Source organism: Thunnus thynnus, chromosome 7 (genome assembly GCF_963924715.1).
Source record: "Thunnus thynnus chromosome 7, fThuThy2.1, whole genome shotgun sequence".
In the NCBI taxonomy this organism is placed as follows: domain Eukaryota; kingdom Metazoa; phylum Chordata; class Actinopteri; order Scombriformes; family Scombridae; genus Thunnus; species Thunnus thynnus.
Window position 1 is genome coordinate 24,484,433 of NC_089523.1, and position 17,069 is coordinate 24,501,501.

Sequence of the window (17,069 nt, forward strand, 5' to 3'; positions counted from 1 at the left end):
CTCTTTGAGGATATAAATAAACCACCAGAGGGTATAAAGGCAGGGGGTATAGTGTGGTGACACATCATGGGTCATGCTTTAATCACAGTGAAGCTGAGCTGTAGCGCTGGAGAGGGAGCAGGTTCAATTTTGAAGGAGATGGAAGAGCCCTGCAGAGTTCATGTCCCCTGATGAGGACTCAGAGCTAATACAGGCTATGAAGACGTCACAGAAGAATGAAATAGGTATCTCAGCATGAGCGTACCATATTGAAACAAGCATTTTTTTGCTTATCTTCAGTGAATAAATATGATGTCTAAAACTGCTGAGGGAGCAAGTTTGTCTGTTCAAGGTACAGTACAGTGCATGATAATAACACTGTGCTGCACACAACGCTGGATTCCTGAATGTGTCAGTCTAAAAGCTGTAATTATCTCAAAGAAGATGAACAATGCAAGAAAGAGTTTCATTACCACATTGTTTTAGAACAGTATAGTCACAGTGTTCCTGTTCTGAAGCTGGTGAGAAAACACATTTTCAAACACGGAAATCAATGATGCTTTGGTTGCATGTGACTTCTTTGTCCTTCAGCAGCTGTTTTCCTGGAGTTTATATTAACTTTCACATTCACTTCCTTGTTTTCACCACACTTTTATAACACTGGTTACCATCATCACAGACTGTCATCATCATGTTAGTTGTCTGCTCATTTAGGTAGACTTAGGTCTGTTTAGTGGTTTCTTCCAATTGACGATAAATATGCCTATTATGTCTTAATAGGCTCAAAAAACGTGTATAATTCTATATTTTTACTCTACTTAGCATGACGTGATAATAGCTGTGGCTTTAAATGGTAGCCGCATTCTAATCGATTGAACCTGCTATGGGAGTCTGCAAGCTCTTCCAAATGTGTAGACTGAAAAACAACAGTTATATCGGCAAACAATTAGAAAACTGCACATGAAACGATATAAAGTAGGGTGGGTTAAGTGGTTTGAGAGATGACAGTGTAACCACAGTGTGACAGTTGCAAGTCTCCTCACAAAAACCCAGGAGGCCTGCCGAAAACAGATAAAGATTCAGTGTCTCACTCAAGGAGACTTCATCTGTTCAGTCACTGCCATGAAGAAGATAATCATGATTAAAACATTTATTTGTACAGTTAATGGTCTCAGTTTAGTATGCTGGATCTTAAAAGTGTTTCTTGGGAATAAAAGGATCCTCTACTTATCCACACAATGTTAGACTTTTCTATAATCCCCATGTAAATAATTAACAGCTATCCACTTATGTACTCAGTCCTCTCAAGGGTCAGATTAACCCTGTAAGGGCCTGGGGCAAAAATGAGCCGTGCGCTCCTACTGACCCCCTTATTTCTCTCACTTTCTGCATATTGTGTCTGTATAAGTAACTAGTAATTAATTTGCAGTAATCTGATTAAGCACAATTTTATTTAAGGATATGCATAATGTATTGTAAGTGCAATATAAACTGAAATAATAAAAGTATACACTGATCTGAACATTAAAACCACATGCCTAATATTGTGTAGGTACCCCTCGTGCCACCAAAACAGCTCTGACCCGTCGAGGCATGGACTCCACAAGACCTCTGAAGGTGTCCTCTGGTATCTGGCACCAAGATGTTAGCAGCAGGTCCTTTAGGTCCTGTAAGTTGTGAGGTGGGGCCGCCATGGATTGGACTTGTTTTTCCAGCACATCCCACAGATGCTTGATTGGATTGAGATCTGGGGAATTTGGAGGCCAAGGCAACACTTTCAACTCTTTGTCATGTTCCTCAAACCATTCCTGAACAATTTTTGCAGTGTGGCAGGGTGCATTATCCTGTTGAAAGAACCCACTGCCATCAGGGAATACCTTTGCCATGAAGAGGTGTACTTGGTCTGCAACACTGTTTAGGTAGGTGGTACGTGTCAAAGTAACATCCACATGAATGCCAGGACCCAAGGTTTCCCCGCAGAACATTGCCCAGAGCATCACATTGCCTCCGCTGGCTTTCCTTCTTCCCAGAGTGTATCCTGGTGCCATCTCTTCCCCGGGTAAACAACACTCAGGCACCCGGCTGTCCACATGATGTAAAAGAAACTTTGATTCATCAGACCAGGCGATCTTCCTCCATTTTGCCATGGTCCAGTTCTGATGCTCACATGCCCATTGTGGGCAATTTCAGCAGTGGACAGGGGTCAGCATGGGCACTTCAGCAAATTGTGCTACAGTACCTCTTCTGTGTGATCAGACCAGAGAGGCTAGCCTTTGTTCCCCATGCGCATCAATGAGCCTTGGGCACCCATGACCCTGTTGCCAGTTCACTGGTTGTCCTTCCTTGGACCATTTTTGATAGGTACAAACCACTGCATTCCAGGAACACCCCACAAGACCTGCAGTTTTGGAGATGCTCTGATCCAGTCATCTAGCCATCACAATTCAGGCCATGTCAAAGTCACTCAGATCCTTACACTTTCCCATTTTTCCTGTTTCCAACACATCAACTTCAAGAATTGACAGTTCACTTGCTGCCTAATATATCCCACCCCTTGACAGGTGCCATCATAATGAGATAATCAATGTTATTCACTTCACCTGTCAGTGGTTAATGATAATCCAGCCTTGGTCCTACTTAACAGCAAAAGTCCTCTCAAATATTTTCAGGAAGCAATATGCATGAGGATCCAGTATGTCAATCTATTTAAGCAATCTCTATTTCTTCAACTTCCTCTTTTTTACTGCCCTACTTCTTCCACTTTATGTAGCATCACTACTATTACTACTTCAACAGATGTACCGCTAAGTTACCATCACTGGTGGAAGAAGTATTCAGATGCTTTACTTAAGTCAAAGTACCAATACAGCACTGTAAAAATACTCCATTACAAGTAAAAGTCCTGCATGAAAAATCCTACTTAAGTAAAAGTACATAAGTATTAGCAGCAAAGTGTACTTAAAGTATTAAAATAAAAGTACTCCTTTGTATTATTATATATGACATCATTAGATAACTAATACTAAAGCATCAGTGTGTAAGCAGCATGTTACTGTTGTAGCTGCTGGAGGTGGAGCTAGTTTGAACTACTTATACAGTTGGCTAATTCAGTCAAGTGGTTTCCAACCTTGGGGCTAGGCCCCTCCAAAGGGTCACTGGATATAGCTGAGGGGTCGTGAGATGATTAATGGGAGAGGAAAGAAGAAAAAACAAAGTTCTGATACACAAATCTGTTTTCAGGTTTTGGAATTTTTCTCTGATCTTTGAGTTTTGGTGAAATATGGGATCATTGGAACATTTATTAAAATGAAATCATGTGAGAAGTTCAGAGGGAAAAATCACTATTTGGTGGAGCTGTCACAGACATCTGAAATGTGACCTCGACTACACACTGCTTTTTGTAAGATATCAAGAGCCAAAAAGGCTGGAAACCACTGGTTTAATCTTTAACAATGTGTTGTATTTTAAAAGCTTGTCATATTATTCATTGTGTCAAATCTCCATCTGAAAGGGAACTTAAAGCTGTCAAATAAATGTAGTGGAGTAGAAAGTACAATATTTCCCTCTGAAATGTAGTGGAGTGGAAGTATAAAGTAGCATCAACAGGACATACTCAAATAAAGTACAAGTACCCCAAAATTGTACATTAGCAAACTGAGAATGGGGAATGATTGGGACGTGTGCGTGTGTGCGTGCGTGCGTGCGTGCGTAGGCTGCGTGTGTGTCTGTTTGTTGTCTTGCAGGAGTGGTACAGCCCACGCGGATCGGTCGCTATGGAGAGCAGCTCCACCAGAAGCACGAGCCAGCAGCCAGCAGAGAGAGCAGGGACGGATCCGACAGTGCCAAAGCGCACACAGACAGAAAGGAATCATGGAGAAAAGATCACCGCTCAGGAGGACTTTGCCATCAAACGGACTGCGACTTTTAACATCACTTCTCACCTTATACGGACTTACCTGTGAGTTATGGGTTTCTTTGTCATTTCGCACACACTTCTTTTTTTTTGAGGCCATTCAAAGAAGTTGCGGCGGAGCTGCTCGCAGTGCTGTCCACCGTTAGTCACCGATACAATATGGCCAAAACCGGCTAGTCCTTGTTTTATTGAAGTGGGATATGTTCCGATGAAAGCCGGCTAGCTTTGTTTAAGCTAACGGTTCTTGCCTTTGGACAGTTATCCTAACATTACGTCGTTAGGAAAGTAGCTGCTGGCGTCGGTTCACCGTTAGCTAAACCTCGCTCGCCTTTCCCATTTGACTTCAACTCCTTTAACGTCACCAACAATAGTTAATGTTAATGTCTCTACAACAGAGAGAAACTGCTTATTACACACAAGCTAACTCAATGAAATGTTCAGCCCAAATGACTACACGGGACAGGAGATAACTTTAAGCGCGGCACTGATTAGTTGGTAATTATGCGCACATTTTCTAGCTAACATTACTTCCAGTGTGTCACATCATAGCTAACATTACTCAGAGAGTGAAGGGGAAATACCGTCTGGTTTCTCCCACTCATATGGCCAGCAACTCATTGAGAGGCACCAGTGATTCGTGGTGTACCAAAATAGAAACGAGAAAGGGCATTCTGGGTGTCTTATGGTTCTTTTGTGAAAAGTTTGCCAAGTGGTTGGTTACAGATGGGGGGGGGGATAAACGTTATGTGATACAGGAGAAGGGAGGCTGAGCAGGCTCCTGCGCTTTGGGCGTGAGGGGTGGCAGGGGAAATGAAGACATATTTCGAGGGAGGCACTGCAGTCGCAGAGTCTCTGGAAGTATTGACCTGCAGTTGGGCTGCATGCCAGCCGGAGCCCCTTGCAGTCTTCACACCGACCCGAGTGGTGCAGCTGGAGAGCTTTGCTGTATCCCTATACTGAGCTGGGATTACAATAGATGACAGGCCTGCAAAGACAAAAGAAGAGACAGATGGATAGAAAAGTAAATACTGCCTAGGAATGCACCTTTTTTTTTACCTGAAGGTCAATTAAAAACTTTTCAGATTTGCAGTAGCAGTTTCTAAAAAAAAAAAGGAGCATAAACATTTTCCATATAACAAATACAGAAAGCCTATACTAATAGGGCTGCAATTAATAGTTAATTGTATAATCTTCTGATTATTTACTTGATTAATCAATTAATTGCGTGGTCTATAAAACATCAGAAAACAATGTTTCCTCAGAGGCCGAGGTGATGCCTTCAAATGCCTTATTTTGTCTGATCTACAGTCCAAAACCCAAAGATATTCACTATATAATCAAAGAAGAACTAAGATAACTAGTAAACATTCACATTTGAGAACAAGAACTATGTAATTTTTTTACATTTTAACACAAAAAAAGGACTCCAAACAATTGATTTTCTGTTGATCAGATTCCTGATTACTAAAGTAGTGCTGAAAGTGTAGTGGAGCTTGTGTAGCACAGTCTATACTGGATTTTTGTGGCCAATATCAACATTTGACAGTCCAGTGAAGATATATCTTCTGATCTCCATATTTTTCATACAAACACAATCAAACATTTTTGTTTTTTACAGAATTGTAACCAAGATATTTATTATCAAACACATCTTTGGCACCTCTGCACTGCTATTTCCTGATATTTATCGGTCAACATGCAGTATATGTCCATAACATCTGTGATATATTGGCCACGTTAATTTCTGGAGCTGGCTTTAGTCTGTCGTATCTCTACTGCTGCCGCTGGTGTCATCTCTGTATTGCTTAAACACACGCACACACACACACACACACACACGCACTTGCATACTTTTGCACAGCTGTCTTCACATCATACTTTTCAGTCTGTAACCACAAAACACTGGTTCATAAATCAACACAGAGAACTGATAAACAATGCACTCTTGTAAACTAAGCTGATTAGCTTCCAAACATGTGCTGTTCGGTGCCATGTGTATGCAGGTTCACATTCAGACCAATTACTTCAACAACCAAATTCACAGATTATTAATACAGAGGACAAACTAACCAGCAGAATCTCCAGGTGTTGTGTTTGGAACAAAAATCTGTGCAGTTTTTTTTCTTTTCCGTCAGTAGCATATGGTTGGAGCCCATGCGGCCTGGGCGTTCTGTTGTGTGTTTAGCGTAACACAGATGTTTTTAGTGACTTAGGACATAGTGACACAAACAGTTTTGATGTCAGTTTTCTTGACTGTGTCATTTTCTGATGCCCTGTAGTGTAGACAGGGGTTGTGAGGAGGGGATTCATTTAAGGCGTGGCTATGGGCTGTGAGGTCTGTAATTGAAGACCATAGTTTTGTGGTTTCTTCTCTTGGGGTTGCATGATTCACAATCTAAATAAATAATGTAGTAATGGAGCCACCGAAATTACAGACTCAAAACAGAAATAGATTTGAAAAAGCAGTGCACTGACAGAGCAAAATTTGGTCCATATAGAGGTTAATGTGCTTCAGTGGTTATTAATTAGCAACGAGATGTAGTTTAAGAAAAAGTACGTTTGTCGTTGAAAATCCAAACAGTTACAGATTTGTCACTGTATGACGAAGGGCAGATCAGGTCAGGCTATTCTTTGTGACCTTTTGTTTGGAGGAGGCGATCATTTAATGTTATCGTCAATTTGAACACAAAATTTGTGTTATATACATGTATGTAGAGATATAGTGAGATATAAACTTGCTGTGATAATGAATTTTACTTGACTCACTTGATATTTTACCATGTTTTTTTCCAAATGATGATTGGATATTGTTAAACATAACTTAGAAAAGTATACTGACTTGTAATCCAGTGACAAAATACATCACCATATGGCAAACTTTGGGTGAGGGCTGGGGTTTATTATCCCCACTGGTTATTTGCTGTTGGAATTTTACGCAAGAATTGACTTAAATGTAAGTTTTTAGCATTTGGATGCACATCTGTGGGTCGCAGCTGTTACATTCATCCGATCCTCTTATTTGATCTCAAATCTCAGTTGTGAGGCAGCAGACTGAAAACCCCTCCACATTAAATGCATGCTGTGTTTTCCTTTTGAAGGAAAGCCATCAGCAGATGAGTGGGCTGCTTTATTGTGGGACATGGTGGCAGTGTGTGGGGTTCAGGGAGCAGGCTGTGGTCACCAGCTTCTGTTGACTCCACTCTTTGCTTCCTCTTCCCCCGACAGATGTGACTGTCAGAGGCTCTGTAGGGCGAGCTGTTCCCCGGTGGTCCATTAGTGAATTCAGAGCTGTAACTTCCAGTTTTGGCTTATCTCTGGACGTGGCTGTAACTGCAATAAATAAGAGGACAATAATGTCTGTGACACCGCAGTCAGTTGTAGATCACTTTCAGTTCACTGCTTTCAATAGGAATGAGCATCAATGACTGGTCCATTTAGGACCGTCTCCAGTAACCAGTTTCATAATTTAACTCACTTGTCTAGTTCTAATAAACAGAGATTTCTGAATGTGTTTATTGCTGTTCATAAAATGTGACAGATAAAATCTATTAAATTAGGAAGTGAAAATGCGTAATACTTTGTAACTGGGGGTTCTTATGTGAGTGGTCAAATTGAGCTTCAAGCTGTGACTCAGATCATTATAATGAAACAGTGCGGTAGAGTGAACTATGGGAGATATGCCCTCTCAGTGCAGCTCCTGTCTTAAAAGAAAAAAGTGCTTGGTGACTCCATGTGGATTGTAGAAAACATGTGGCTGGCTAAATTGCATTCTTATGAGTCTCACTGCAGTAATGGGCAGAGACTGAACTTTCATCTGTATTCTCACCATAAACATAAACCTTCACCTAATCTAACCCCAGTCAGCTGTAATCTTAACTAGATTTGCAAAACTGCCAAGTATTTGCTGGTTGCAGCCTCTTAAATGTGAGGATTTGATTATTCGGCAGATTGATCAATAATCAAAGTAGGCGTTAGTCACAGCCCTTCTCTAAACTCTAATAGAGTCATTTTCAATTTTAAACCTTAACATCTCAAGGCCTTTACTGTACCTGAGACTGGTTCTTATTGTCAATAAATCTCATGACAAGACTAAAACCAACAATGTATTGATCCTACTAATAAGAATTGTCTGTGTAGCCAAAGCCTGATAGAGTTTATTCCTAGGTGCCACAGACCTCCATAGTTGTCTAGAAACTATTAAAAACACATCAGTTAGCCACACTGTTGTATTGTAGCCCACTGTTTTAGGAAATAACTTGGCTTTTTAAAAAAAACAAAAAAACCCTTTATATTTGTGATGCTGAGGGCCACAGACAGGGTTGGGAAATTGGAAAGTATTGAGAGACAGACTAATGTATGTTGATTTTGGTCTTTGCATGGGATTTAATGACAATGACACAAATATAGAATCACGCTAGCCTTTGCCTTTAACCCAACCCATTCACAGTGCTTCTGGTAGTATCAATTATTTTGTGTCTACTTCCTCCCTAGGCCAACATTGAGAGTTGGCAGTCATTAGGACCACAGTGCATGGGTAATTAACCATTCAAAATTGGGAGGAAAAGGCAGAAAAATACATAAAGAATGCTAATATTAGCTATTTTTTCAATGTGCCTTAGCTTGTATGTCTTTACTGAGTAAATCTAGCATAGACAGGAACTGACTGTTTCAATCACTGAGTCATAGGAAACTGCGCTGTATAAATGGCTTCCAGATATTTCCATGGTTAATTACCTACTGTGAATGAACAGAGAGAAACCTTTAAAACCCTTTTTTGCCTGCTGTTTTCAGCAGTCAAGGTTTTCCCCTGAAAGAGCAGATCACAGTATGTGCCCGAGGTTAGGGTCACTTGGATACACTGTGGCTTCACAGTCTATATTAAAGAGGTATACATGCAGGATGTGCACAGTCAGCAGTTGAATACCCCAGGAGAAGTGCACCGGGGTTATGGGAAACAGGTGTGGCTGCTTTTCACCCTCCGAGCCTTATTTGTTTCACTCATTCAGCTGTCAGGTGGTTATAATGTTTGAGATGAGCACACAGTCAGTTGTATACATTGACACACCCCTACCACCCAAGTGGGAGATTATTTACACCCACCAGTCAAATACTGGGCCATGCTGACTGTAGTCTGTGGGGTATCAGTGGTGTTGTCTCATTTACCAATGACATGCAGTATGCTGTCACTGATGGAACGAATCTCTCATTGCTTTTGTCACACCTGCAACTTGGATACTTCATCTGCCCTCTGTGTCCAGCCTGGATGTGAAGCCATCTGAATTTGGTAGCGTGCTGTCAGTATTACACAAACCCACATCCTAGTTCTAAGCACTGTGTTTATTTAGTCTCCAAATCTGTGATATGTGTTTAGAACAAAAAGAGACTTTTGGCTCAAGATATTTGGGCAATTTCAGCAAAGTCAGTCAACCACAGTCGTGGCTTTTGTTAATAACAGTTTTAATCTCTTCCTGCAAAGTTGATCTAGTCTTCGCTATTTGAGGGGAAGCTTCTGTTAAGGCTTATCAACAAATAACCATTTGTACACGCAACTGAATGAAGCAGTGGAAACACAGAAAGCATAGCATTTATTATCCCGAGATAACAGGTCCAAAACCATAACTGAGCAGGAAATGTTCACTGCATGCATTATTTACTATAATGGACTTGCTCATGAGTGACAGTCCAAAGCAGTCGAATCAGCCAGCCAATCTCTTGTTAGTGAGGGTGCAGTTCATTCCTGTATTTCAGTCAGGAACACTTACATCACTAAATGCAGACTGTTTGTCTGTGACAAAGCTGTATTAGGATTTAAGGAGTGGTCCTTCATGCAATTTGTACCCTGGAAAAAAGGCTTGTCCCCTAACTTGGAGTTCCCTGATTTAGCTTGTTAGGCAGCTCTGGTCCTTGATGCAAATATATTGCAGTAATGTCTTGAATAGGACTTTGTACAACTATATCCCTGCATGTATTCAGCCAAATTATCCTATATTGCCCTGCCATCCTTGCTACACCTCACATGTCCACATTACCCCCACCCATACTTAAGTTTCCATGCTTCTGTTTTAGTTGCTGATGCTTTCTTTATTTTCAAATAGACTGTAAAGCTGAATACACTACCCATTTTTGATTAAAGCTGTAAATAAGAGCAAATAGACTACAGGTTTAATTACAATTTAGTATCGATGAAAGATGATAAAACATACAGTCTACTATCTTTTTTTAACAGCTTAGCTGCTGTCACACTTTGGAAGAGTCATAGATTACTGCTCACTGCTGACAAACATGATAGTTCAATGTGGTTGCTATTTTTGCCTCTACTTGGATTGTGAAAAGGATCATAACAAAACAAGTGGCCAGTTCTATTTAGGGTGGAAAAACAATGTTGGAATATCAGATATTGCATGGATTGCATTGCATCTTATAGCCCAGAGCTGTTAGACCAACAATAAATGGGGTACAACTGCCTTTTATGTTCTCAGAATATTGGTCTTTTAAATCCAAGTGAGCTTCATATTATGGGAACACCATGTCAAATCAGACATGTAACCTAAGTCTCAGAAAAATACACTTGGATGTTTTTTTTACTGGCTTTTTTAGTCTTTTAGCAAATTGAATCTCTGTGGACATTGTAGATTTAGAAAGGGATGGACTTCTCTCATTTCTGGCCAGTATATATCACTAATACAGACCTGACTTCCTTTTGACATTTTGTCAATATTCTTCCATTGAATAAAGTTGAGAAATACAGTAGTTGCACAGGATGTAGGGCGTAAAATGTCATCATTGAGGAGTGGGCTAAAGGTTTCGCCTGGTATGTTGTCAAATATATGTACCTGTGGCTTTCTTTGAGGTCACTATAGATGTCAGCTGTGATATTTTTATTTAAACTATGTGTCCCAAGTGACCTGTGCACCAAATCTCCTTGCTCCCACTGTTCAGAGTGGGTGGTAAGTGTAAATCAAGAGTGCCACTTTAATCTGTTGCAGAAACAGGGTGAGAGTTTGGTGCCGGGAAAAGTGGGTGTGCCAGGAAAATGAACTTCCCTCTGACCAGGATAATGCTGGTGGAATGCCACACTAACCAAACTACTGTTTTTATTGACCACTGGATACACACAGCACAGAGGTTTTTGTTGGGCTGCTTTACTTCCTCCCCTGTCGTGAAGTGGTGATTGCTGACATGTGCAGTGGTGTTGATTGCTTGAGAAAGCCCAAAGCACATTACTCAATCAATATTGCATCCATATTCTATGGAAGGAGCTGCTTCGAACCTCGAAACGTTTTGGCAAATCCAAAAACAAAAATATTAGTAAAACAGCAAAGCCTAACTAAGACTAATTCAAATAGTATCTATAACCTATAGCAAAACATATAACTCCCTATTCTCTAACTCTATATTGCTGCTTGTGTTTTTTACAGGTGATGTGGCCTTTATTCCCCAAATCCATGTATATTAGTTATTTTAACAATATATAGTATTAAATAAACACAAGCAAGTGAATTTGAATTTGCACAAATAATGTCACTTAAACCTGCATCACACCTACTCCCTTCTGTCACTATTCAACCTATGTGCTGACAAATTTCAAAGTACTAGCAGCAGTTTCCCCTATATTTGTGCGCCGCTGCAGAATTATGAGCACTGCTGCTAAAATTTCAAACGATCATTAATATCAATGAGCTGTGAAAAGACTGTGAACTATGTACTTCTGAATTGTGGAGTTAGACCATTAAACTGCTTGTCACCATTTCTGTGTACAGGATTTTTTGGGTGGGCTTGAAATGGTGGATCCATGACATAGAGGGGTGACTAGCCCGACCCCTCCCCTAACACTATATAATAACTAGAGCACCTCAGCATCAGCTGGGTGTGGAGTCTGTTGTTTGCTAATGGCAGCATGTAATTCCTTCATTGCAAGCTTAGCATTAGTTTCTGGGGGGATGTATGCTGCAGTCGAAACAGTAGATGTAAACTCTCTGCGCAGATAGAAAGGTCTACAGTTAACTGTAAGATATTCTAGTTTAGCAGAGCAGTGCCTCTTGATAATTGCATTGTCTGTGCATCAAGCTTTGTTGACATAAATGCACAGTCCCCCACATCCCTCTGGTCTTACCAGGGTCATTAACTGTTATATCTGCCCTGAGGATGTAGCATGTTTCCGTAAAAATCATGACGATGCAGTCCATAATCCTTTTATGAGTGGTGATCTGCATTGGCAGTTCATGCATGTTGTTCACTGGAGACCATACATTGGCGAGGGAAATGCTGGGTAGGGATAGCCGATGAGGAGTTAGTCTTTTCATAGCCCTTAGCACTCCTCTCTTGCCCCGTTTGTTTACACTCTGTCCTGGCTGGCGTAGCCGGGTTGATAGCCGCCAGTGTCATGGTAGTAGCTGTTAGTGGTGAATGGGGCCATTTTCGGTCAATGATAGTGCTCAAGGTGTCATTTCAAACCCAGCTGAAGCATCTGTTGACAAGCAGAGTCAGTATTAAAGCTCCAGTTCACCCAGAGGATATATCCATGCCTGCTGCTGGTGCAGCACTGCTGCAGGAGCCACGCTTATGTGGCTGCCACTCTGTCCAGTGTCACCTTCGCTGCCTCTGCGTCTGCGATGCAGACGCTACTCCGGTGCTTTTGGTACTCCTGTGGCTGCTACATTCATCCCCTCGCCAGCGCTTCTCAGTGAAGAAGTAACGTTGATATCGAACTTCATTGAAAAAAACGACAATTTAACATAATAATGATGGATCGCATGTTAACTACTCATATAAGTTACATTTTTACTGAAGTAAGTCCACATTTACCTACAAAATATGTGCTGAATTAAACATTACTTTACTAGCATTACTTTATTTTTGAAATATCATCCATGTTGCTTGTCTTACACAACAAACAAGGCCTATTTTAAATTTTATATTTTTTAAGGGAGTTCGACATGAGCATTTGTCAGAGGCTCAGGCTGGTCAGAATACTGCTTGTTTTTCCACAATTTTGAAACTTATTTTATATTCTGCAATCTTTTTTAATCAATCAAATTTGGCTGGGTGGTTAATAAGACATTTTTCTGTGGTGTGAAAAACCCAGAACACATTTATTATTGCTTTACATAGACTTTAAGGAATAGGGCAGTGCATAATGAGTGCGTATTGTGTGTGTGGTTGAGCGAGTGGAGACAGCGTGCGGCAGAAAAGTGACGGTGAATACGAGCAGATCAGAGGAAAAGGTTAATAGTAAGTTGCCAGTCTGGCACTAAATGTACAGTACAGGCTACAGTGTATCAGTTAATAAATGCTGCAGGTCCTCAAAATGAAGAAAAGTCACATCTGTTGTTTCCCCAACTGCTGGAAGACTGAAGGGGGTTAGCCCTGAAGTTAGCAACAATGGGTTAGCCTAAACTGACCAGGCTCACTTACGGTGACTGACCTTTAAGGTGGACCAGCTATTCTCATTTTAGTGTCAATCTCAGCCACTCCTAAACAGAGAAGTGCTGAACTGCTGAGTCTCTCCAGAGTTTTGCCCCCCCCCCCACCTCTCAACGCTGCTGCCCCAAAGCAGTCAACCAAGAGAAAGAGAAAGAGAAAACATTGACTAGACATAGCAAATAGAGTTGCTTTTTTCTTGTATCAATAAAAAGGGCGATAAATATGTTCAAATAGAAGGTTTTTAACTGACGATTGTTCACTCGTAGTCTGTCGTACTTGTCCTGCTGAATATAGTGGTGTGGTTATATAAAATTTTGTTGTTCACCACCCATGAGTACCATTAGCTCCGTCTCTTTTACACCAATAATATAAAAGACATCTATGTTAGTTCCAGATAATAAATATGCAGTATGTGTAGCCTACATGTGATAGTCACTGACACACTGTAAATCCTTGAAAAATACATGTTGTTGGCAGATAAAGGCGTCGTGCAAGAAATCTAAAATTGGACAATCATGGGAATCATTTTAAAGAAAAACAGTCTCGTTCCCTCTGGGGTCTCTGTGGCATGTGGGAAACTATGTTTCCATTATGTTAGATCAGCCTAATGAAAGTACAGTAGCCCATTTAGACTCAGTCAAGGGCAGTGGAGTCTGTGATTAGTAGAGAGCCCTTCCTCTCTTGTCTGCAAAGTCCCACCCACCCCCACCCCCACCCAACATGGGCCAGATCTATTTCTGTCCTAATGAAAGAAAATTATGTTTAGGTTTATAAGATTTTATATCAGAAAATTACAGTATTTTCCAAACTAAGTTGTTTGAATTTGGTGAATCAGCCTGTGCTTAAGCACAATGTATCATTCTGAAATGGCATCTGGTTCATAAGTGTGTTTATATTGCACATTTCTGGGTGTACACTTGATCATTGTTAAGGAGACTGCATTTCTCTGCTCTCTCCCAAAATGTTTGGGAGCACAGTTGTGTAGGACATGTTGGTGGGTGGTGTCTTTTCAGGAGGGGTGGAACTGCAGTGAGGCAAAGTCAAGCAAATGTTCAACAGTTAATCTTTTATTATGAGGCTGTTGTAGAGACTTAGACTTTCATGTCAGCACCAGATGGCCTGTCAGTGCTGCCTTTGTTTGGCTTGACAGTAGATTTTAGGAGATGCTGTGAATAATTTACTGAAATTAATTAAACAAGGCTAACTGGTTTATATAGGAAATGTCTTAACAATTTGTGGCTGTCAACTTTTTTTAGACAAGAAAAGGAGTTTCTGAGAACACTCGGCCACCTAAAAAAAAGTACAAGAGTGGTTTGCAGCACTTCCGCAGTGCAATTTTCAACAACACTGTGGTGTGATGTCAGTTGTTGTGCACTCTCTATTAGCAATAACGTGTCAGGGATGTCATACACTTAAGCTCTAATTGAGAAAGACTATCAAGGCAGATTGAAAAATGCCTTTTCTTGCCTCCTGTAACAGCCTGTGCCTTTTGAAAATGGTCTCTCCTATTCCATAATTGCATGTTTTCTCACACATAGCCTAATCTACCTGCGTGGAAAAACAAAATAACTGCCATCTTTCAGTCCATAGCATTGTGTGCACATAACTAAAAATACCACAAACCCACACATCAAACAATAACAAGTCCCACACAATAAGGCGGGACGCTGTAGGAATGTTTGTGTTTCTTTGGTACACAGTGGCAGACATTGTCCTTCACAAGACCTACAACTGTAGCTGCAGTTGACTCTGAAGAGAGGTTGCAACCTATCCTGACGCTTTGTTTGTCAACAGTATTGATGTTTTTCTTTTAAGCACCGATCTTTAATCAAATGTGACTCGGACGAGAAGGGCACAGAAGTCCCCACCGCTATGGGGGAGGAAAGAGAAAAGGTTTTTGAAGAGGACAGTGACATGTGAATGAGGCCCGCCCGCCTCTTTTTAAAGGCCTGTCAGCCTGTGTTTGTCTCCACCATGAATTAGCCCACTGAAAAAACCTCACACCCTCACAGGATACAATGCTAGGAAGGAAGGGGGTAGATTAGAGTTGGTGTAGAGACTAATGTTTTTGTCACACTGCACAAATATTCCTTACGATAAAGACGTGCTATAAAACATAAACCACTTAGCCTATCCTGTCTTTAACTGATCGGGTCAGAGTTATAAGCCTCACAATAGTGCAAAGGCTGTGTTACGCATATAGGCATTGTGTGATTTGTTTTTTTTTCCTCTTTAGATGGTAACAATACCAAACAAATGGCTTTACGTTGCCTATTGACTCCATTGAGTTTGCAGTGTTTAAAGGCACAGATGACTCAGAAAAAGTAGGAAGGTCAATCTCCATTGCTTTTCTCTAACTTACTTACTCTTTAACTATTTTTTTTGCTTTTCTTCTTGGAGAGCTTGGACCAGGTCAGGATTTGTTGATGTTGTTGTTTTGGGCTCTTAAATTCCATTGAATAATTGATTATTTTACGACTAAATCACTTCATCAGTCATTTATTGGATTCAGTTTGGGTGCTGCTCTGTGTGAGGTTGGCAGAGTTTTTCAGATGATAAAAATGGTTTGTTATCCAGCACAGAAAGTGTGTTAATGGACGTTTTGAAATGTGACCTTGACAATCAGATGGAAGTTTAATAGTCAGCTAATGTTGCCATTGGGCCACACTGGACTAAGGGACTTTAGTGCCTGGAAGGAGTGTGAATTGCTGAACTCATTAAACAGTGATGAGACACTGCCCTTCAGCCCGGACCTACCTCCTACACACATTTGAAAATTACTGAAGCGAGAAAGAGTGTTAAGTCTAGGCTAGCACTTTGGAGAGTGACAGAAACAGCTAGACCCACCCTAAACTTTTTGCCCACTACCTGTAAATCTTCAGTATGATGTCACTAAACAGGGCAGAGTCAGTTTTGCTGCAGTAGTTAAATGTTAACGAGGAGAGAGTGTTTAATGCCAAGTTTAATCCCTCAAAACGGCATTTTGGCGTTTAATTTCTTTTCTCAGAATAAGTCTAGTTCAGTATAACTTGGATCTCATGTTTGCAGGTCTGGACATCCTTTCTGTCAGTAATAACATTGCATTCTCCAAAGTAAGTGGTACGACGGGGCAAGAAACTTTAACAATCAGATGATGAATCAGGATTTAAATAAACCACCTGGTTAACCAAACTTATTTGGGAGATAAAACAAAGGTAGATGGTAAAATAGTGACCCCAAACTTTCTGTTGTAATCATCCATCCCAGTTTATAGACCCGATTCCTGGTTCAACTTTGACCTACTGCACTTATGTAGTTCTGCATAGTACACCCAGTTTTCCTGTGCAATGAGGGGTAATAATCAACATTACGAGTGTGCTAACTTGGCTTAGATAATCTTGCTAAACTGTTGGCTTGTTGACAACCTGTCTGATCATATTTTGTGCCCGGTTGGACTTGGTTGTAGCTTTGTTGCTGCGTTCCCAGATCTCAACCATTGCTTTAGTGAGTGCAATGTTATCATAACTAATAGAGGCAATAGCCAAAGATATAAAAAGCAGAAACTTTCAAGTCTGTGTAAACAGAACAATCTGTCAGACTCATTGCCTGTCATGTACTCATAGGAATTTGTAAAAATGATAGTTCACACAGTTTCTCCTCCGTCCACCTCATCCCTGAATTTCCTCTCAATAGCTGCCCTATTTCTTGCTTTGTGTCCTCATTCATTTCTGAATGCTGAGCATTCAGCGTTTCCTCTTGCTGTAGTCCTAAACCA

The 17,069-nt window shown here is 40.7% G+C and overlaps 1 protein-coding gene across 1 annotated transcript in view; it reads left to right on the plus strand.

Moving 5' to 3' along the window:
- The first annotated feature begins 59 nt into the window (after positions 1-59).
- nectin3a (nectin cell adhesion molecule 3a) overlaps positions 60-17,069 on the plus strand; it is a 37,619-nt gene continuing 20,609 nt past the window's right edge. The window contains exons 1-2 of the mRNA XM_067595125.1: positions 60-224; positions 3,692-3,937. Coding sequence (XP_067451226.1) covers positions 161-224; positions 3,692-3,937 — 310 coding nt within the window. The 5' untranslated portion in view covers positions 60-160. The remainder of the gene's footprint in view (positions 225-3,691; positions 3,938-17,069) is intronic.